This window comes from Triplophysa rosa, linkage group LG16, assembly GCF_024868665.1.
Source record: "Triplophysa rosa linkage group LG16, Trosa_1v2, whole genome shotgun sequence".
NCBI classification, from domain to species: Eukaryota; Metazoa; Chordata; class Actinopteri; order Cypriniformes; family Nemacheilidae; genus Triplophysa; species Triplophysa rosa.
The window spans coordinates 9,285,754-9,306,271 of NC_079905.1; the positions used below are offsets into that span (position 1 = coordinate 9,285,754).

Below are 20,518 nucleotides of genomic sequence, written 5' to 3' on the forward strand. Positions count from 1 at the left end.
TTACGAACGATTTACACAAAGAAATCGCTCTACGCGTGTTTCATGAATGACCCATTGTGTTATTGTTGGGAGACCATAGTAAATACGTGGTTATAGAAAACAAAACAAAAATCGTCCATGTAAATCCATTCCTTAGTATCTAATGTTATATAACTTAACTCGAGCTGCACAAAGAAGGCATTCAATTTAACTTTCACTAAGAGAAACACAAGTACATAAAGTAAACATGAGGAGTTTTTGTTCATTACTGTACATTTTCTTTATTTTAATTTTGTCGTTAGCACAGTTCTAGAAATGCAGCGGGGAGAGAGAGAGAAAGCTTCCTCACAGGTGATAAAGGCTGACACTACAGGAAATAAGTGACAAGACAATTGCAGCATTTAAACGCGTAAATACATTTCTACAAATATCCCATTCAGAGAAGAATGACACTATATGCTACTTAAAATAATTCACTCGCCCTCAGGACATCACAAGATCATCCTGAATGTTATATAAATACATATCGCCTGTGGTATGGCATCACATCTGGCCCCGCAGGGTGACGCATGGCCCATTAAGCCATGACCGCAACCAGAAAGTTCAGATTTTATTCATGACATGCATATAGCCAAGCAAAGTATGCCTTATAATAAAGCAAGCTCAACCTGAACTTATATGACCGTTAATAATCAATAGTGAGCAATTAGGAACGTTAATAACATGTTGGTCAGAGTTCTCAACTTCATCTTAAAAGTTTGACCTTTTTTGATAAAAAGTTATTATCTCTGTGTTGCACAAGGACACGAACAACACCCCCCCTCTTCCACCTGACTTCACTGTGCTGGATTTTACATATATTAAATACCACAACCTTCTCCCAATGCATCAGACACACACACACACACACACACACACACACACACACACACACACACACACACACACACACACACACACACACACACACACACACACACACTCAGACACTCAGACACGCACGGTTCTGTCATTTACAAGGCAACAAAACAATTGTTTTGACATAAGCAGACCACCACACACAGTGGTCTCTCACTCTGACACGAATGATGATGATCTCAGTTTGGAGGAAGAGATTTAGTCCAATGGCGCTTTTCACAGCGTGTCCCACTGGCAGGTACTGTGGGGCCAGAGGAGGGTGTCCAGCAGTGTCGATGTACGCAGCTTTTTGTATTTGTCAGTAAGCTGTGTAGGTGTTTGTTTGTGTGTGCGCATGCGAGTTAAAAAGCCAGCTAGGGTCCCTCTGCACTAAGAGAGTGCTGTAGTTCTGAACGAAGACTGCAGAGCTACATGCCCTGCTCTCCGACATCTGTAGACTGGTCGCTTCCACCGGAGCCGCTCTGAGCTCGCTTTATGTACAAGTTCAACAGTTTTAGCTGGTAAGAAAGACAGAAAGAGTGTGTCACAGCTTACTCTATTAACGCTTTTCTTTAAGACATTCATTGGTCGGTCTCTCCAAGATGACACGCATTAAAACGCTTTCCTGAATAATGAGATGGCATTTCTTATTTACTGCATAAAACATGTATTAATTGAAAGAGCTGCAAAAGAAAACACCTCACCTTGCTGCCAGACAGCTGGCTAAGATGAGGCTTCAAATCCTCTCCAATGACTGAATAGATGGCCACAAGGCAAAATACACACGCTTTTCGTACACTGCTCTCAGAGTTATCATAACCCTGAGAAAGAATAGCAAAGAAATGAATTACAAGAGCACAGTGACAATCTTTGCTAGGAGCTGTTAGCCCTATAACATCAATGATTCAAAACAATTACAGTATAAATATAAGCAATTCGTTTAAGGAAGATTTTTACGTTGTATTTGGGTTTATATTAACACAATACAGTCATTACCTGTAAGAGTCCAGGGACTACTTCAGGGAGCATTTGATGAAGACCATCTTTGGGCAGCCGGTCGATGACTTTTGTTAGCATCTTGATGGCAGCCAGGTTAATTGGGTAGTCGGCCGATTGGATGATGGGGCACAACACCTTGATACACTGATCGGGACTTATTGAAGAGGCCAACATAGATGCCGACTCTTCTGCAGCCCGGACCACCTGAAACGGAGCCAAAAATACTTTTACTAAGGTGTATACAAAAGCACTTTAAGTTTCTATTCTAAGGCGATCTTGTGCATGTCTGTGACATTTGTTTAATCCTGACCTCTTTGTGAGGGTCTTTATGTGCTTCCAGGGTCTTCATAATGGTGAGTTCGGCATAGTTTTTAAAGCGCCATGGCTGTCTGTTAAGGATCTCCTTCAACACCCGCAGTGCTAATGCCCGTATGACATGCTAAAAAAAACAAAAATAGAGTAAAAATTTAAGTGAGGTAAATCGGACTTGAATCGGATTTGTACGTGGATGTATGCATACCTCGCCGTCCCCGAGGGTTTCCAGGAGCAGCAGGAGGATGGTTTTGAAGTGCTCGTCCCAAACATGCAGTTGTGTTTCTCTGATCAGACGCATTAGCTCACAAAGCGCCGCTTTCCTCTCCTCCACTCGCTCGCTGTGGTTTGAGAGCTCCTTCAGAAGCTCAGCCACCATCTCAGACTGGTCCACACTGTCTGTTAACAACATCAACAGAAAACAAATCAGACCCACACAGGCTTATTTGAACAACAATAAAGGGGTGATATGACACGCCTAAAAAAATATTATCGTTTGTTTTTTCGATTTTTAACAAAGCTCATCGCTCTGAAAAGGGAGGTGTGCTACGATTGGCCAGTTAACCAGTGCGTAGTGATTGGTCGAATACTGCAAGCGTGTGACGGAAATGTAACGCCTCTTACCATATTCGGAACATCAGGTTCCAAAGCAATTGTACTGACAGGTACGCCCACCTTACTTGCGTATACATTTGGGCGGTCTTAGTCAAATCATACCACCAACTGATGTAGACTTGTGGGGGTGTGGTTACACGAGGCGTTTCAGGCAGGTCTGGGTGAGCATTCGCTTTTAGATAGAATGCATCTTTTGTTCCGACACTTTCATTTTTGCAATTTTACGTGTCTAATACATGCATGGGCAACTTATGACACACCAAAGACACAGAAAAACACGTATTCTCGCCATATGACCCCTTTAACATTTCAGAACAAAAGCAATGTACTTAAAAATGTCATTTTAAGAAACGAAATCTCCCAAACATTGTCTTACCATCTGTGAGCGATTCTGAATCTTGGTCAGCATCTTTCAGGCTCTTATTAAAAGGGGAGGAGCTAAAAGAATCAGAGTAGCTGACTGGCTGGTAATCTCTTGTTGGGCGAGGACTAGAGGAGAGCAGTGGCATCGTATTTAACAGAGAGGTTTTGTTATCCAGTGCTGTCCGACCAGTGTCTGTAGTTTCAATACCTCCCTGCACACATTCACAATACTTTACCACCATAGCAACATGCCTTAATTTTTAGGTTCAACATAAAAAAAACACATGACACACAGTATTAATATTAGTGTAAATTCGATACAATGCTTTTGGACCTCAAAAGACTCTTGGGTATAGGAAGAAGGCAGATAACATGGTTCCCAATTAAAAGCACACACTTTGAAAAAAAAACACTAGAACATTTCTAACCTCTTCTCCACCGTCTCCATCTCTTTTTCGTGGTGGCTCTGTCATGTCCTCTTGGCTGCGGACGCTGAAGTTTTGGATGGCCTGACTGACTCCTCTCAGAGAGCTGTAGATCTCTTCAGAGTTCATGTTCTCTGTATCGTAATCAAATGCACTGTGCACACATACAAAATGACATGAAGTCATGTTGGGGTGTGAGCAAAGTAATTTAAGGTTGGAATAAAAGTTAAGTACCTTGGTGAAGGTGTGTTTTGAGATGTGTTGGTAGGGGAGGTTAAGGGGCTTGTCCAGCTGGCTGGTGATCTTGGGGTGTGTCGGGTGAGAGGGCTTCCCATCTGAGCCTAGAAAAACGAAACAAACAAACAACAACAACAAACTTTAGTGTTTCCAGCGGCCTTAAAAATGTATTATATATTACTATATATATTTATATGATAATTAAACCAGAATTCACAAACCAAACTGCAAAAATGGGTGTTAAATTATGGCTGTTTTAAGACATGATACTGTATATCATCAGTATTACCTGGGCTGTGTTGCCGGTGTTTCGCAGGTGGTTCTGTAATAATTTGGTGGCTCCGTCCTGAAAGGTTTTAGGTAATGCTGCTAGCAGCATTGTGAACTCTGGTGTGTTTAACTGGAACAGTGAAATCAACACAGACTGTGCTGCCTGAAAGTAAAGCATATCATTAAAACGTAAAACCAGTCAACACCACCAACAAGCTCCAAAACAATTTACATAGAATTACACTGAAAGATCTCTGTGTAAAATGTAAAAACCCCATGAATCAGTTTGGGCAGAGTCTCTGTTTAGCATCAACACTTTGGGAGGTTTAAGGTTTTGTAGACCTTTCAAAGCAAACACATAAACATTCAAAACAATGTCCATGTAAGCATGTGTATGTTTCTCGTATCTTGTACCTTTCTGACATCAGAGCTCTTTGGCTCAGTGGTCCATGTAATGATACGTGACACCGCCAGTCTGGTTTCACTGGAGTTGACAAAATCTTGCGGCTCCATCTGCAGTGTCAGTGTTTCTATGTACTTCAAAATGGCCACCTTCACCTGAAACATTATCCTCATGTTACCACTCTGCAGCAAAATGATCCGCCAACTAAGGCATAAAATACCATCCAAAGACACCAGCAGCATTAAAGGGATAGTTCACCCAAAAATGAAAGTTCTGTCATCATTTACTCACCCTCAGATTGTTCCCAACCTGTATACATTTCTTTGTTTTGCTAAACACAAAGGAAGTTATTTGGAAGAATATGTCAGTAACCAAGCCCCATTGACTCCCATGATATTTACTTTCCCTACTATGGCAGTAAATGGGGATTGAGATCTGTTTGGTTTTTGACATTCTTACTTTGTGTTCAGCAGAACAAAGAAATTGATACGGGTTTAGCAAAATAATGGCAGAACTTTCATTTTTGGGTGAAGTATCCCTTTAATTACTCCTTTACAGCAAATACACCAAACACAATTTTACCTCAACACACAACCGTCCATCAGGTAAAAAGATTCACATACAAACCATTCAGCGGCCCCAAACCATCAATACAACAATCCACCAGTAACAGGCAAACATGACATCACACATTCATTGAAATTCTTAAAATTCGTCAAATGAAGCAAGACAGCAGGGGGAGGTTGGAATGAGCATGGCGGGTGTGACTGGGCTCATAATGCTTTTTCAATATGCAGGGTATATATGTTGTCAGGAGATTATTTCTCGCTCATTTATTGGAAAACTGAGTTAACTACACAGAATTTACTCCTAAAATTTTAAACGAGAGACATTATAAAACATCCATCTCACATTCTCATACTCTCGAGACAATTACGATAGTCTACGGTAGTGGGGGCTGCGCGTAACAGAATTGTTTCCCCTGTGTCTCACTGACCTGTACTGCTTGGTTCCACACTTGGATATTTTCCTCCAGTGTGCAAGCATGTCGTCGCTTTCTGAGGGGAAACAATTCTATAGGCCCGCCCCCGTACCGGCAACAGCGCCTTTTCCCCGGCTTCAGAGAGAGAGAGGGAAAGCACATCAATGAAAGAAAGCCCCAGACCGGGAGAAAAAGGGGTGGGAGGAACAGGAGAGGACGCAGCAATAAGTAATACTGCTGCAATGTTGAAAGTAAGGTAGATGGAAAAGATGATGGTGGGTGCTGTGCATATGACAAATTTGGTTTTGGGACCAGGGATAGGGGTCGGAGACTCTAATGTAGGGCTGCAGCTATCGATTCTTTTACTAATCGAGTATTCTACTGATTTTCCATCGATTAATCGGGTATTCGGATAATAAGTACTTTTTCTTTATTAAAAAGCAATACCAAATATACAAGAGAAAATAAGACAGGTCTCTTAAAATGAGTAAAACAACTAATTTGTTTACTTTTTAGAACAATTAAAGTTTGTATTGCTGAAATTGCATACATTAAGATCTGTGAAAACTAAACCCATTTAGTACATTCCATTGCCATATTACAATGGGGAACTCAAATTAAATTCAAAATGCAATATAATACAAATATATAAATAAGAAACATGAATAAAAATAGAAAGAATAATTTCAAAGGTAAACAACTAACTTCAGCTTATGCATAAGGCATTTAGTTTATATATATTAGGTTTTTTTATTATTAAATAGTAATGTATAGCCTATGACTTTTATTTTGGCAGGTTGTTGGAAGACACTTATTTTTTAGTATGTCTGTTTCTTCACTCAAACAATAACATGGTCGTGAAATAAACTCTCAGAGCAACTCTGGAGGTGAAGTTCATATCCTCATTCAGCGCAGACGCAGACAAATTTATGAGCATCACGCGTGTAGCACGTTAAACTGTGCAGTTCATTCATGCAGAACAGCCAGATGACATGTGTAAATAACAGGATTCGGCGTCCACAAGTCCGCATCTAGTTTGATGGACTCAATGCAGCCGGAAAACAAGTTTCACTCGTAAAATAGACTAAAACTAAGTAAAATAGCAGTTCACCATTTCAATAAGCTATCACTTATTTATCAGCATGAGAAATACGTGTGAGCGTGTGAACAGACTAAAATGCGTGTCTCACAGTGAATGCGTGAGACTTGAGAGCCCTGTAACATGAATAGAGTTTAGCGGGCTGTGCGTCAGTAATAACGGTCCATGGGGAAACGCAGCGCTCCGTGTGTACTGTAGTTAAATGGATTAAACGAGGCTTCGAGGCAACAAAATTTGCCTCGATGATTTTTTGTAATCGAATTACTCGAGGAATCGTTTCAGCCCTACTCTAATGTAAAGCAAAATCTTTGGGGATTGCATGAAATTTTTGTAACGTCAACCTGAGTGGACTGACCCAACTAAACCCTACTTATTATTGAACCCATGATCTCACAGTGCGAGAAAAACACGCACACACACACACAAAAACAACACAACAAATTGCACTTACCTTCAAGTTGGGTGTTTGTGTTTGGTCAACTGTGAATCTCATAAGGATGGTGAACTGTAGATCATTAGGGAAAGATTCTCTGAAGATGACATAAGAGGAAAAAACTCAGTGTTAACACCTGCGAGCATCAAACACAATTTGATATCGGAGTATAACAGAGATACCGGCCTCCAGTTTTTCCATCTTACACACCTTGTGACATCTAAGGCTTTCTGTACTTTGGCTTGGACTGAGCCGAGCAGGTCTGCCCCCATTTTCTTCAGCAGTTGAGTGAGCAACACAAAGAGCCAGTCCTGGAGATCCTCTTTATGAACCGCAATGAAGTCCACCAGTGTCTCCAAAAACATGCTAAACACCTGTGCAGAAATACACCAGCAGGAGACATTAGAAAAAATAAGAACAGCTCTACAAGCGTAAGCAAGCAGTTTGAAAGATTCATGCATTTATCTTCTTCAATTTGAGAACATTAATGGTTTGTATTTGTTAGAAATAGTTGCAGCGTATATTAATGTTGCAGTGTTTGTTTTTTATCTCCCGACAGGAAAATAACCAAGTAGTACCAATAAAATCTCCCACCTTCATCCAAAACTGACTGGAAATACAAGCTTTAAAACACGAACAGCTTGCATTCATTTCAAGGTGTATAAAAACACAGGTACGAATCACCTTCAATAGCATCCAAGCTCGAAACAACTAACAATATTTATATAACTGAATTTTATATAAAAGCATATTAAAAAAGGAAACAGATGACATACTAACGGGTCATAAATTGAATACAATTATAGACCACGGTATAGGGGAAAAGGGTAAATAAGGCTTTCTACTAACCCCCCAAAATTTCAGAAATATCTTGATGATTTGTTATTTAAACATTTGATTTAAAAACAAGTGAATCAAATTGCTGACATTTTGTGATTGAGCCAGCACCTTATCAGGGGAGATGATAAAGTTGCTACTAGTTATTTACCTACTAGGAAATCTTTTCATTACAATAATCTGTTTAAAAGAAACAGCATGCTAAATGTTACATTACAACCAGTATTCAGAAACATCACACATCCAGATTATTGACAGGATGCTGATGTTTATAACAGAGAAATTGTTTAGATAAACTTGATTATCAACTAAGGAACATATTAATAGCGGGATCAAGAGCATCTTTGCCATTTGTTAGACATTTAGATTTGAATCAAACAATGCTGTTACTGATTAGTATATTAGTAATGGAAAGTAATGAAGCCCTGTTAGCATTCAATACCAAACATAGTCGAAAACTGAATTAATGGTTTTAACAGGGAACTTTAAAAAAAAATAGCATCTCAGTTTCTGTGCAGAGGTAGGACACAAAAACAATCAAGCGGTCAAAAGCAAAAAACAAAATAACGATTTGCATAAAAGTTAACCAAACTTACTCTCTACAGTTCCATCAGAAGGTAAAGCATGAAAGAAAACAAACAAACTGGTGAATTTCTATAAAACCATAAAAAAGACAATAAATACTCGCTGCAAACCATTTGTTGAACATCAACATTAATGATAAATACACCATAATTACATTCTTCAAACCTTTCCACTGCTAAAAAAGAAATTACCCTATCGAAAAAAATGAAATGAATAAAAGGTACATTGACCCTTCATAAAAAGACTCTCAAACAAAATAATAAAGAATGAAGTACAGAACGTATGAACCATTTACAAAATGTTGCAATACACATTCAATATGACAGGTTATCACATCCAGGGGTTTTCCAGACCCCTGAATAACACGTCAATGCCTGTAGAATGTGATAGTGCTGGACAGTTTGAGACTGAATGAGTGTTGTACCTTAAAGGAGGCAGAACTGATACTGGATTCTGCCGTGCCGAAGCCTCTGGAATCACGCTGCAAATCAGAAACAGGGGCGGGCCATAAGCCCAGCAAATCAGATAAATGGGGCGGAGCTACGGGTTACCCGACAAAATAGAGAAGAATGCCAGGAGGAAGTTCCAGGAAAACGAGTGAGAGAAATAGAGACACCTCAAACGTGGGTTAGTCTGTTTGTGTTTGTAGGACTGGGCTGTCGGGTCAACCAATTGTTTTGAGATATTGTCTGAAAAAAGGTGTTTTTGTTTTTCCATTTATTTATCGCTTTAAGATTTTAAGACCACACCTGATGTTTTACTTTTAGGGTGACAGTCCCAATATGTGTATGCATGAGTGCAAGCATGAGGGGAAAAACAGAGGTACGTTAAGGAGGCAGTCTGGGGCGGCGCTGCAGCGGTTGGAAAAAGACGACTGAACCGACTGGCAGCATCAGAATCCTCTCAAACCAAACCATGCTATTAGCCACGGTCCTCAACCCAAGAGTTAGTGCGCACAGCACATGCCTGAGTGTGTGTGTGTGTGGCGAGAACGCGGGCTGTGGTGAGGCAGAATCCGATACAGTCAGGCAGGTTTGTGTGATGTAGAGGTTCATGCTGGTTTATGTCTGCAGAAGTGCGTGTATGTGTGTGTGTTGGTGAGCTTGAGCGTGTTTGGAAGCGGCATGCAACAGTACCTTGCTGTGCGGGTCAGCAAACATCCTGGTGAAAATTTCACACAACCTTTTCAGCTCAACTCGGCTAGAAGAGAAAAAACAACACATTTGCTTTGAACAGCAGTAGGGAACAAATATCCGCCAGTAAATATCTTTGCTAAACACACCCAAGTGTGTCCAAACTTCAAAAGATTTTTAACCTCTGATGAGTTTAAAACAGAAATCAATGTGCGTGTCTGTGTGTTTGCATACATTACCTCAGAGTGCGCTGGTTCTTCAGTAACGCCTGCAATCCCATCAGCCCTTCTTTCCTCTCAGACCAGTTGGCGGAGGCACAGCGATTGAGCACTTCGGCTACATCCTCAGTCTGCCGCATATATGTTGGAATACTGCCGTTCCGGGAACTGTAAGAACGTTCAGAGCAAGCGCTTGATGCATCGCTATTCGCGTCATCATCCGAGTACATCCCATAGGTGTCGTATCGCCGCCGAGCAGGTTTTTTCTGCTTAAAATACATGTATTGAAAAATAAAAGTTAATAAGCAATAAATTATTAAAAAAAGAGACATCTTAAAAGGAAATTTAAAGGTTAATGCAGAAACACAAACAAGCGGACAGAAAGCCAAACAAACTAACCTTGCCCCGCATATCTCCTAATAGCTGGCAGCATTGACAAAGCCAAAGATTAAAGCATGATCGAGGAGTTAAAGACAGACAATTACACATAATACAATGGTTATGTGATTCTGTTATGTTTGTATTCTGCGCATTGGTTTACTTAGCCACAGCTGAATCTGAAAGATGTTAATCATTATACTACATGTTCATACTATTTTTGACATGGAACTTCAAGGTCATTTTAAGAAAGTATATGGGTTGTTTACCACCTCTATGTAAATAAACAACCATTATCTTTAATATTGTGTTTTGTTCCTAAAACATTACTATTTGCAGTCTGTTGAGAAACTTATTGTTGTATTATTGTTATTGATGTAATATTCTTACATTTCTCATACACAGCTTATGTTTTCCAGTGGTCTTATTTTTAAAAATGACTAAACATCTAAGATTCTGCAATAAGCGTTGTGGTATAACCGCATGAGGACTATAGGTGTTAGTGTGAATGTTAGTTCTGTATGACTGGATGTTTATTTACCAGAGCATCTGCCAGAGCTTCTTCCACATCTGATCCTGTGTTCAACACTCTCATGGCACTAACTGAGGATGAGAGACGACTGGACTGAGACATACCCAACCCAGAACCTACAACACACATCACACGTCTTACAAACACGCACATGCACACATGGGACACCTACATGTCAAAATGCAAAAGAAATTGCATGCTTTTAACTCATCACTAAGCAAATATCAGCAACAACCAAATATAAACCACCAGACAGAAAACCACACCAGACAATGGAAAATAAAGACATAGGTTACCATCAAAAACAATGATGAAAACAACCACAAATTAATATACAAAATTACAAAAGAATATTAAGGAGAAAACACAGGTAAATAAAAAACAATATTCCACAAATTAATCTACTGGAATTGACAGCAAAAAGCTTCAAACACAAAACAGAATTTTCCTTCATTTTGATCTTGAAGATTTAATTTTCTCCATTTTTCAGACAACCCCTGTTGTTCCTTTTCACTCAGCTCATATGCTCAAATCCTTTCACCCCGTTTCCTTTGGCTTTTAAAGGTGCACTCCATTTTTTGTTTATGTCATCTTACTGTATATGTGCCAATCGATATGCCAGTTGTTTTGAATTTATAACTCATTTTTTCATGTAAAGCTGCTTTGAAACAATGCAACATTGTAAAAAGCACTTTATAAATAAACTTGACTTGACTTACTTAATAGTGTAGATACAGCATCATGCAAAAACAAGAGCTAATGCCCCTTTTTATATATGAAGAGTTTGGTTCCAAAACGAGATAATTAAGTTTTTTATTGTGCATTCCAATTAATATCAATCAAACAGCAGTTGGTTTGTTTTGATTTAAGCCATAATAACAAAAAAACAACATTATTTTTTTTAAACCGAGTTATCTCATTTTGAATCCAAACTCTTCATATATTCTAAGTAACGCAAAAAACCTAAATGCACCTTTAAAAACATTTTATATACTCCAAGCTTCTTGCTGTCAACGTTCAGTTGTGACTTGACATCTGCAGCTGTTTGCTGAGTATCACCACAGTTGTTATAGATGTTACAGATAATGGGGAAAAAATGGTTGTTATGATGACTAAAAGCATGCATGTCCGATGGTGGCTAAACTGAAAGCAAAAGAATGAAGTGAAACAAATAAGACTTGTTGGACAATGACTTTAAACAAAGGCTTCTAAAAAAAGAGGCCCGTGCTGGCAGGGGTAACAGTTCACCTGCTGCCCCGAAGGCATCTGGGGCATGAAGAGCACCAGTTGAACGCGAGTAATGCCGGGATGCTGCAACACACACACACAAGCACACACACACACACACAAGAATGCACACAAGCACACACACATATAAATAACCAGGCCAGTGTTAAAGCTCACCAGAGAAACTCCCAATTAGTAATAAAGTGAGAAAGTGCCATCACCAACCACACACATGCCCCACTGTGGCACACACATTCACACACACACTCCAAGTGTCAGTGCTCAAAGGTACGAGTCCAGTTCTGCTTGTGTGCTCTGCGTAACAGCAGAAAGATTGCACTTTTGCTAAACAACCCTCCATTCTTATTCTTTAAGTACTGAAACTAAGCTATGGATGCATCATACCTAAAATAATAAAACATGATGTGGGCCAGGGAAGTATATTAATAGTGTCTTTCTTCATGTTGACCTCAACAAAAATGCATTTGAAATATTTCCTATTTTGTGGTTTTGCCATTTAAAGCTTTTTTCTTTGGTGTGTTGTATACAAGGAGCACCTAAGATGAAGCTTGTCAGCAGCCATTAGCAATGCTCATAAGAGTGAAATGAGGCAACAAAAAATCAAGGCCAGAAGAACCCTGCTTACTACCCATGCTGAACTATGTGAGGTCATTACAGCCCTGTAAAAACATTCTACAAGTCAATAAAATGCTAATGTGCCCTAGCAGTGCTGCTGAGCCACTGCACAAACATTCCCAATTTGGGAATGCTTCCGGCTTCAATTGAACGCCATTTATAACTGTTCAACATGGCATGATCTGTCATCAAGGCCACTGCTGAGTTAAGGCTGATTGGTCCCGGTAGATGAAAAGGTTGCTATGGCTACTCACCGAGTGGCGTGAAGGAGCGCACAGGGCTGGTGTCTCTGCTGCTCTCTCGACTGGCCTCGCGACTGCAGCCCTGACTCACGCTAGGACGTGGAATACGACTACCCCTCGCTGACCCACCCCCAAGATAGGGAAACACACCAAGAAAAAAGCATAGAGAAAAAAGATATAGAAGAACAAGAAGGTAAATGTTGAGAGGTATCAAAGATTGAAGACGTAGGAGACATAAGAAACGACGAATCTATTACATCAAGGCTTGTTAAGCAATAAAATGACAACAGAGATATGTTGCATTTGAAGAAAAAGCAGGGGGCCCAATATCCAACCTTAGGGAACCTCACAGACAGTAGGAAGACAGAGGACAAGTGAAGGTTAATATTAGTAGTAACTTTTAAAGGCCATGCATAAATTTGTAACTAAAGCAATAGATTAGACATAAGTAAACATTCACAGGAAAGGAAAGACTATTGCAGGGGTAAGAATTAAATGGAGAATGTTAATACATGGGAGGTGGCAGGACTGGATCTTTGCTCTTATATTCTGTCTTTAAACCAATGTTCAACGTTCATCTGCATTCATGAGATGGACTTCATTTGTTTTTGCAGAGCAGCACCAAGCTGTGGGGTTTAACATCACAGCAGACAAGGGAAGACCCAGCAGGGTTAATGTGACGGCGTGTTTTGCTTTCCCAAAGCAGCGTGTTACACGGAACACAGAACAACCTCCAGCATGAAACCCCATTTAGGATGACAGCCTGAGCTCAGACAAGCGGATGGATTATCGTAATGGGATGGCTGTGTTGAAGAAAGAAAAACATACCTCCTTTCGCTCCATTGTAGATGTGGCTGATGTTTGATGGAGCTTTGATTGAAAGAGAACATTTCAATTTTGGTAAGAAAACATTAGAAAAATCTCCATGTGGCAATCCACAATACATTTATGTGACAATTAGCACCGCCAGCCTCTTACGATCCTACAGAGTTGATGGGTGTTCGGAGATTCACACTGATCAGAATATATAGTTCTACTAAGGAGATGAGGACCATCACGATCACAGAAAGAAGCTAGTGCTCACCAACAGATAGCCGTGTGGGGCTAGAGTCTCGACTGCAGCCTTGACTGCGTGGGATCCGGCTGCGACGGTGAGAGCCCGGAGCTGCACTGACACGCTGCGCACCTGTACCGAGCGTGCTCAGAGCTGTGCTGGCCAGCACGCGGCCTGGAGAACCTGAGCGAGAACCAGCTGTAAACAAAAAGAAAACAGACAAAGAATGTGAGACTAACAGATCATTAGAAAACTTTCTGTATGCACATCAGGGTTAAGCAAAATTCAGAAGTTAGCAATTCGAATGAGAGTAGTGGAATTCACTGAATTGCAATTCGAAGAAATTCAACAAAATTACACAGTGTCTATTTATGTCTGATGTGAAAAAAATGTTTCAATCAAAATAACTACCAGAACTTGATTTTTCCATAAAGCACCACCAAATGTATGCCACAAGGAAAAGCAATTTTATATGAACTAAATTCCAGCAAAATGTGAATTTATTATATTATTTATTATAATTTATAACCATACATAAACATATTATATATAGTACAAGAAGTAAACTTTAATATTCTTAAAAATATATAAAAATATTAATAATTGAAAACAGCAAATGTATGAATATTAAAATATTAATAAAAAGTATTAATACAACCTAATGGCTCTGGAAAAACCTGAAACATGCTTATAAATCATTCATATAAAACATAAAAATATAAAAAAACACTAACAGTGGTTATATGAATTTCTTTGAATTACATGAATTTCTTTTCATTTTATTAAACTTACGTACATTTACAGTACATGACCATTCTGCATGTTTCCTACTTTAATTCAAATTCAGAAACAGAATAAGATGAAAATGCTTTTTCAATTCTGAATGACACACAACCGTGATGCGCACATACACAAATTCTTTATACAAATTAAACATCACAAACAGACACGTGTCCGCATCAATTCTAAATATCATAACTGACCTATCGCACAACGCTATACTTGCATTTATTTTAATACAGACATCTATACCACACAAAAAACAACAATCACAGACACACACACATTGTGAAATAAAAGAGCTAGTTTTGTGATCCGTATTGTGGCCATCAAAAGGGAAGAATGAGGTGTTTACTGTGAACAAGTGAAAATGTTTCTATGACTACAGACTACACAAACACAGATGAAAACACCCACGCTTCACTCTGACACGCCGATTACCAAATCTGTCCCCGCTCAAAGCGTGAGGTTTTGTGCATGAATTGCGCACAGGTTTCAACCAAGAAAGCATTAGGGCATCCAGAGTGAGCAAAGCTACACACCCTCCATGCAGTGAGGAAAGTGGGGGCTGATGGAAAGAACCCGTTTCTCGCTCAGTCAAGTCAAAGGTAACACTACAGAATGAAAGTCCGCAGGAGGGACGTGACTCAACCAAGAGAATGAGTGACAGATGAAATATGTTGAAAATCTTACCACCAACAGGGGTAGCAGACTGTGATCCTGAGCCAATGAGGGGGGATTAGGGAGCGGGGCCAAGAGACCCATTGGTTGGGAGGAGGAACAGCATAATAAACGGATACAATGCATTATGGGGTAAACAACATGCAGTAAATGCGTTGTAAAGCGCACACATTGTACAAATGAATAAAACCATCAGCCTGCAAATAAAAAACAGTTTGAGACGCGCACATAGATTGAAGAAGCCCTGCAACAGCTCTGCATTCTGACGATACTTCACAATCACCACAAAACAGATGAAAGACATCATGAATGTGTTGCCACTGCTTTATTTTCCATCAACTACACAGCTGAACTGATGCGGCTGAGTTCGTGTCTACACGCCTGCAGGCAGAAATGGACTGACACTGTCACACCCAAGTGAACACCACACAACATGCAGCGCACACAAACTCTCACACAAGTTTGCATGAACTAACACACTCGCCAACATGTCAGACGAGGGTACCTGGCGTGCAATCGGAATCGTCGGAACCTAGAGGCACAGAAACAGTTGGAGGAGCTGTGGGTTACATCCTACAGCAGGATGACTCCTTACAATCTCACAGACACACACATGCAGCCAGGGACACTGTGTTTATAGTCACATTGTGCTGTTTACTTACCCTATTTTATTTTTCATTTAATTTTATGAAATAAGCATTATATCGACTAGGGGTCATTCCTAAGTTGCAGTGCATTTGAATTGGTAAACAATTTATGGATTTTCAACAATGGTGTTGTCTTCCCTATTTGTGACATAAATCTGTGTAAAACAGCTTCTGGAATGAGAAAAACTAAATGTAGACATGACTTAGTCCTTTAGGCATCTGTCAATACAGTTCCAGCCTCCCACTAATGTTTTTGATTTAAGGATGGTACATGAATTTTGGAAAAATAATGCCACATAAAAAAAAAACATTTACAATAAACCGTGTAATTTCCAGCTAATTTTTTTTTCTTTTTTAAATGGTGACTTAAAATGGTAAATATTAATAATGTTGATGTATCTGAGCCTGACCAGAGCAAATATCTAATATTTCACTGTCTAATATACACTTTTCACAAAATAACACCACCAACATGATCATTTTTAAAAGTTACAGAGTTCAAAATGTACTGAACAACAGGAACAGCCTAGTTGTATAAACTATTTACTGAGAATGTGTTTGTCTCAAGTATAATGTTCTACTGTAAACATGATTCATTCATACAGACATTTATTGACGCTTACATGAGAAATGTGTTAAGTTGGTACGATATGCTTATAGTTTGGTACTTGAGCAAAACAACACCACAAGATATCTGTGGGTAAATCTATAGACCATTTTGAAGACGTAAACATCACTGGTTCAGAAGCACTTTTTGTTTCAGTTTTTTCACATGAAGATGCTCATTTCAAATTTTGATTCAGTTCTAATGTTCGTTTGGTTGTATTCTGTTCCAACATTTGTGTACTTTTAAATAAAACTGAAACAAGAGGCACTTCTGGATCAGTGTTGTTTATGTCAATTGTATTGATTATATTTGCGATTCCCACAAAATGAACGTGAACACAATTTGTATTGGAGTACGTGTGCGTCTACACAACTGTGCAGATACTTACGTTGTGACTGGGATGCCATCTTTGATCGGGTCCGCCCTCTCGAGTCGACCTGACTGCTACTCTTGCTAGACGGCGTAGATAAAGTCTGCTTAGTCCTTAACCGCCCTGGAGACAAATAGGTCTTTCATAAAGCTCCAATAAAATAAAAGCAATGTCAAGAGATCTTCTTGTGTCTCATTCACCCACTAACACACACACACACAGACTATAAACAAAGCTATTCCTTTGATGAGGAAGAATTAATGATTGAATTAGAAAAAAGATATGGAGTTAATACGAAATGGAGAGAGAGGGAAGAGTATCAGATCAGTAAAGGAGATTTTTGATGAAGCAGTTCAATTTGACACAATCACAAGCTGAAAGCCACTGGCAGATTATAAGTCATTCTTGCAATACCACTAGTCACCAGCAGACGGCAGAAGCACAACACACTGTATGTACACAAAGAGCTCCACCCACTGTGTATGAAAGAACAGGGTTCTGAATACAATTAAAACAACTATGCATTGAAGTCAACACGAAATCAAAATTCAGCCCATTTATTAAATCCATGTCTCTGACCTCATTGCAAATTTTTAGCTGTCTACTTTCTAGCTGTTTATTAAAAAAACGTGTATGCTTTTTCTTTCTTGTTGTTCATTTTTACCTTGCCTGAGCCATTGTCCTACTACTAAACATGGCCTGGCAAACTACAATATTGTTTTTAGCTCATGGACAAAATGTTAAATGCTCTCATTTGTTGAGTCAAAACTTGGGATCATTGACCTAAATAGAAACAGATGTAAGAGAAGGTGGGGGTGGCAAGCAAAAAGAGAATACAGAGTAGATGAGATGAAGAATGAATGAGCAAACGCCAGATGATCTTACCATCCTTATCAGAGGCATCATCTTAAGCCAAAGAAAAGAGAGGGAGAGAGAGAGAGAGAGAGAGAGAGAGAGAGAGGAGGAGCACAGCAAACCAGTTAGAACGAAAGACATAAACACACACTCACCCACACTACACTGGTACGTGCATGTTACTTTGAAGAATTAAAGACATTCTTCACACGTAAGTGAGAGAGGAGAGGCGTGTGCCAAAAATCAACACATAAATGGCGGGTTGCCCCTACCAAGAGAAGCATACGATCCAGGGGCCAGGCCTGTTGTAACTCGCCCCGCCCCTCCGGCCTGTCCGCTATGTCTGGCTTTAGCACCTGCAGCCGCGTTAACATCCACATCGCTTCGGGAGCGCTGCAAAGAGCCTGGAGATCCTGATGACTTTGAGTTTGCTGGCACTTCACAAGGAACAAAAAACAAAACAAACCTCATTATACAACAAACAATTACCACATGTTGTAATATGACTAATATGTGCTAAATACCAGCTCTTACCTCTGCCTGGAGCAGCTGACCACTTTGACAGCGGCCGACTGGGGAAAGGAAAAAAGTCAGTCAGTCAAACACAGAACTCTTATCGTTCATTTCCACTTTCAGTTAATGGTGGACGAGTGAAATTTCCATACTTAAGGCTTTCTTGCGAGCTGGAGGATGAGCGATCGGACTGCGGGAGAGACGCCACGCTACCCGAGCTCTTCAGATGTGACTGAAGCGTCTTCTGATAGGACGATTCTAATGAGTTATACAGAGACTCCGCCATCACGGGGAAATGAGCCCGCAACCCCCAGTATGCCCTGAGGAAGAGAAAGAGTCATGAATGGCAACAACATGAAGAGTATGCAATCTGACACTACATGCATTTTGTTAACTCACTTCCTGGCCTCCACTCGAGCCTCCGAGTCCGCATCTTTGATTCCCTTCTTAATGCTTTCCACCAGCACCGCTGCGTGCCTGACACACAGAGAAAGAGCACAGTTAAAGAGAAAGTTCACGAAAATAAAATTTCTGTCATCATTAATATATACCTCATGTTATTCAAAACCTGTATATGAGTATTTCTTCTGTGGAACACAAAAGAAGATATTTTGAGAAATGTGTGGTTTTTGTCCATACGATGGAAGTCAGTGGGGGCCGATGTCCAAAATATCTTCTTTTGTGTTCAGCAGAAGAAAGTCATACAGGTTTGAAATGACATGATGGTGATTAACGAAGAAAGAAATTTCATTTTTGTGTGAACTGTCCCTTTAAGACTGTAAACCCCAGTAGGTTCTGCTGGGATGTTGTGTAGTACCTCTCCAGAGAGTGAGTCTGCCATTCCTGCAGCAGTAGATCCAAGAATTCATAACAGCGCCTGAAAGACAGAGCGAGGAAGAGAGACGATTGAGTCTCCAATGAAGTCACGCAGGTCTGTTGAATAATAATGCTTATACTCAGCATCACTGTCTTTAAGCAATTCCGCCATCTCACCTTCTGACAGCCACAGACTTGGACGTGCAGTTCCCGGTGATGAGAGGAATCAGCCGTGGGACGTGAGTGTGCTAAGAAAGCAAAAAACACACGGTCAAAACACACAGACAGAGCACAATCCAACAGAACAGACTCCATCGTGGCAGCCTTTATTACCCGTATAATGATGTGTATGGCCGCCGTGCCGGATGTGGCCATCACTTTGGCACAGTTAGGGATGAGATTGAAGAGCACTGGAACAATCCCTTCTGCTCCATGATCAAACTTATTCCCCAATATTGTAGACAGGTACCTTCACGGACACAAATATAACATTACAATAAATATTTGTGCCCAAAAATGAAGAGCTCATGATCTCAACAAAACAAACAAAGCACAAAAATTGCGTTATAAAAATAACTTACGCCACTGTGATGCACGCCTCCCTCACCACCTGTGAACGCAGGTCTTTCGCAGACAGCTTGAACGCGCCGTCCAGCAGACGCAGGTGCTGGTAGAAACAATCATAGTCTGTTGCCCCGGCAACCAGCAGGGACCGGAATTTCTTCAGCTGGGTGAGGGGTAAGACCACATCATAGGTTTATCAAAGATGAATAGCAATGCATACATAAAACTACATGAAAGCCAGAAAACTCTGAATGCACTCAAAGGCTTGCATGTTTTCAGAAAACTTTAAAGCCTTTGAAAGTGAAATTGCCTGAAATGTAAATAAAGCCCTAGGTCTGTTGCATCACAATGTCACCACCTCTTGACCTTTGACGGTTTCTCATGGGAAACACCAATATGGTTTGCCAGCCACCACATTTCACCAAATATTTATTTAGGAAACAGGCTCGGTCACCCTCGAAAACGCTATATGGAGGCTATAAAGGGGTTGTGTGAGAGATTTTTGAGTAACACGCTTGAATCACGTATGCTTCACTAACCGCGATAACTCTGTGGTCCCAATCGTGTTTATCATCAGATAGAACCTCCCGAATCTTATTCAGATTATCCTCCAGGTCCCGTGTGGAGTAGATCTATAAAATAGAGAGAAAGTGCTCAAACATTTTCTTTGATGCAGTTAAACGATTAATCACGATTAATCGCATCCAGAATTAAAGTTTGTGTTTACATAATATATCTGTGTACTGTTAATTTGTGTACATGTATGTGTTTATAAGCACAAAATAAATCTGCACAGTACACAGACATATACAATGTAAACACAAACTTT

At 40.0% G+C, this 20,518-nt stretch overlaps 1 protein-coding gene across 34 annotated transcripts in view; it reads right to left on the reverse strand.

The window, feature by feature from the left end:
* Nucleotides 1–220: 220 nt before the first annotated feature.
* Nucleotides 221–20,518, reverse strand: part of clasp2 (cytoplasmic linker associated protein 2) — a 36,851-nt gene continuing 16,553 nt past the window's right edge. For 4 of the 34 annotated variants that reach the window (XM_057355651.1, XM_057355652.1, XM_057355650.1 and 1 more), the window contains 34 exons: nucleotides 20,229–20,321; nucleotides 19,707–19,852; nucleotides 19,459–19,594; nucleotides 19,303–19,373; nucleotides 19,127–19,186; nucleotides 18,709–18,786; nucleotides 18,462–18,629; nucleotides 18,331–18,368; nucleotides 18,069–18,233; nucleotides 17,827–17,847; nucleotides 16,960–17,064; nucleotides 15,823–15,849; nucleotides 15,330–15,356; nucleotides 13,887–14,054; nucleotides 13,631–13,672; nucleotides 12,815–12,922; nucleotides 11,946–12,008; nucleotides 10,707–10,813; nucleotides 10,187–10,210; nucleotides 9,809–10,056; nucleotides 9,573–9,636; nucleotides 8,861–8,917; nucleotides 7,225–7,388; nucleotides 7,033–7,111; nucleotides 4,512–4,655; nucleotides 4,117–4,260; nucleotides 3,825–3,931; nucleotides 3,594–3,744; nucleotides 3,179–3,377; nucleotides 2,396–2,586; nucleotides 2,186–2,314; nucleotides 1,873–2,079; nucleotides 1,581–1,697; nucleotides 224–1,394 (listed from right to left, as the gene is read on the reverse strand). In XM_057355651.1, the coding sequence (XP_057211634.1) occupies nucleotides 1,305–1,394; nucleotides 1,581–1,697; nucleotides 1,873–2,079; nucleotides 2,186–2,314; nucleotides 2,396–2,586; nucleotides 3,179–3,377; nucleotides 3,594–3,744; nucleotides 3,825–3,931; nucleotides 4,117–4,260; nucleotides 4,512–4,655; nucleotides 7,033–7,111; nucleotides 7,225–7,388; nucleotides 8,861–8,917; nucleotides 9,573–9,636; nucleotides 9,809–10,056; nucleotides 10,187–10,210; nucleotides 10,707–10,813; nucleotides 11,946–12,008; nucleotides 12,815–12,922; nucleotides 13,631–13,672; nucleotides 13,887–14,054; nucleotides 15,330–15,356; nucleotides 15,823–15,849; nucleotides 16,960–17,064; nucleotides 17,827–17,847; nucleotides 18,069–18,233; nucleotides 18,331–18,368; nucleotides 18,462–18,629; nucleotides 18,709–18,786; nucleotides 19,127–19,186; nucleotides 19,303–19,373; nucleotides 19,459–19,594; nucleotides 19,707–19,852; nucleotides 20,229–20,321 (3,738 nt within the window). In that variant the 3' untranslated portion in view covers nucleotides 224–1,304. Of the gene's footprint in view, nucleotides 1,395–1,580; nucleotides 1,698–1,872; nucleotides 2,080–2,185; nucleotides 2,315–2,395; nucleotides 2,587–3,178; nucleotides 3,378–3,593; nucleotides 3,745–3,824; nucleotides 3,932–4,116; nucleotides 4,261–4,511; nucleotides 4,656–7,032; nucleotides 7,112–7,224; nucleotides 7,389–8,860; nucleotides 8,918–9,572; nucleotides 9,637–9,808; nucleotides 10,057–10,186; nucleotides 10,211–10,706; nucleotides 10,814–11,945; nucleotides 12,009–12,814; nucleotides 12,923–13,630; nucleotides 13,673–13,886; nucleotides 14,055–15,329; nucleotides 15,357–15,822; nucleotides 15,850–16,959; nucleotides 17,065–17,826; nucleotides 17,848–18,068; nucleotides 18,234–18,330; nucleotides 18,369–18,461; nucleotides 18,630–18,708; nucleotides 18,787–19,126; nucleotides 19,187–19,302; nucleotides 19,374–19,458; nucleotides 19,595–19,706; nucleotides 19,853–20,228; nucleotides 20,322–20,518 lie in introns of all 34 variants that reach the window. The other 30 variants (XM_057355635.1, XM_057355634.1, XM_057355628.1 and 27 more) reach the window with 30 other exon arrangements.